This window comes from Fonticula alba, assembly GCF_000388065.1.
Source record: "Fonticula alba strain ATCC 38817 unplaced genomic scaffold supercont2.1, whole genome shotgun sequence".
NCBI lineage: Eukaryota > Rotosphaerida > Fonticulaceae > Fonticula > Fonticula alba.
In genome coordinates this window covers 423,409-425,146 of record NW_009242971.1, presented here as the reverse complement: position 1 = coordinate 425,146, position 1,738 = coordinate 423,409, and the positions used below count along the sequence as shown (strand labels likewise).

Genomic DNA, 1,738 nt, shown 5'->3' with positions numbered 1-1,738 from the left:
AGGGAGAAAGGAGGAGGAGTGTGGCGGAGGGAGCAGGCGATCGTGCAGGGGAAAGGCACAGGAGCAGCAGGAGTGGGCAGCTGGAGCAGGGACGACGTACCTCGCGGAAGTAGGGGAAGAGGGGCTCATAGCGCGAGCCGACCAGCTCCTCACCGAGGAACTCCTCGCCGACGGTGTACTCGTCGAGCTTGTTGCCAAAGACCGACCCGAGACAGGAGTGCGCCACGATGTAGGACTTGGGAGCCTCAGGCTCCTGGCCCTCAACGGTCTTACCCTTCTTCTCTGTGGGATGGGAGATAGAGAGAAAGGAGGCGAGGAGGTCAGACACAGGGACACAGAGGGGGGCCTTGGCAGGGAGGAAGGGAAAGGGCACGATAGCAGGCGTACCGGTCACCACGACATAGTTGAGCGCCGGGTTGACGCAAAGGGCCAGGTTGCTAGGCAGAGTCCAGGGGGTGGTGGTCCAGGCAAGGGCCTGGTGCCCGGCGAACTTGCCGGTGGTCAGGCGCAGGCCGACCGTGACGGCCGGGTCCACGGTATCCTTGTAGTTCTGGTTGGCCTCGAAGTTGGACAGGGGAGTGTGGCAGCCCATGGAGTAAGGCATGACCTGCATTGGGGCATGGGCGCACGTGCGTATTGGCGTGTGCGTGTGTGTATGGCCGCTTGTCAGGGCACACGGCGCGAGAAGGGCAGAGGGAGAAAGGGAGGAAGAGAAGCCCAGCAGGGCCACATCCCGAAGCCGGAAGACCGGGAACCACGGGCGCGCACCTTGAAGCCGCGGTAGACCAGGTTCTTGTCGAACAGCTGGCGGAACACCCACCAGACGGACTCCATGAACTCCGGGTTCAGAGTCTTGTAGTCATTCTTGAAGTCAATCCAGCGCCCGGTACGGGTGACAGTCACCTCCCACTCGGTGGAGTAGCGCATGACAATGGACCGGCACTCGGCATTGTAGTTGGCAATGCCCATCTTGAGGACGTCATCGGGGGACTGGAGAAGGAGAAGTCAGACAAGCGAACACATGTGCATGTGTGTGTATGTGTGTGTGCGTGTGTGTGTGTGCGTGTGCGCGCGTGCGGGAGAGGGGGGAGGAAGGGGGGAAAGTAAGCAAAAACGACGGACCTTGATGCCGAGCTTCTTGTCGATCTCAAACTCCACCGGCAGACCGTGGCAATCCCAGCCGAAGCGGCGCTCGACATAGTAGCCGCGCAGGGCCCAGAAGCGAGTGACCACATCCTACGAGGGAGAGGCGCGGCCAATGGAGGGAACAGGGGCGCGGGGGGGGGGGGGGTAGGGAAGTAGGGAGCCAAGAGGAGGGTCAGTCAAGGGGAAGATCAGTCGAGGAGGGGCCGGGCAAGAGGGCCGGTCGCGCACCTTGATGGTGCCGGCCAGGATATGGCCATAGTGAGGCAGGCCAGTGGCAAAGGGAGGGCCATCGTAGAAGGAATAGCGCGGGCGACCCTCACTCAGGCGCAGGGACTGCTGGAAGGCATCGATCTGCTTCCAGAAGGCCAGGATCTCCTCCTCGGACTTGGGGAAGGAGATGGACTCGGGAACTGGAGCAAAGGAGGTTAGACACAAGCTGAAAAGGGCAGAGACAGGCGGATGGAGAAAGGCCGGCAGGGAAGGACACACACCATTGTCGAAGGTCATGGTGGAGGAGGGGCGTGACGATGGTGGCTACGCGGGAGATGCGACAGCGGGATCGGCACGGGGGTCACCGTGAACAGGGAACAAG

General features: G+C 62.1%; 1 protein-coding gene across 1 annotated transcript in view; it reads right to left on the bottom strand.

The window, feature by feature from the left end:
* The window catches only part of H696_00083 (isoleucyl-tRNA synthetase), an 8,932-nt gene extending 7,194 nt beyond the window's left edge, over window positions 1–1,738 (bottom strand). The window contains exons 1-6 of the mRNA XM_009493914.1: window positions 1,638–1,738; window positions 1,375–1,556; window positions 1,123–1,236; window positions 769–990; window positions 388–607; window positions 101–282 (exon numbers count right to left, since the gene is read on the bottom strand). Of these exons, the coding sequence (XP_009492189.1) occupies window positions 101–282; window positions 388–607; window positions 769–990; window positions 1,123–1,236; window positions 1,375–1,556; window positions 1,638–1,653 (936 nt within the window). The 5' untranslated portion in view covers window positions 1,654–1,738. The remainder of the gene's footprint in view (window positions 1–100; window positions 283–387; window positions 608–768; window positions 991–1,122; window positions 1,237–1,374; window positions 1,557–1,637) is intronic.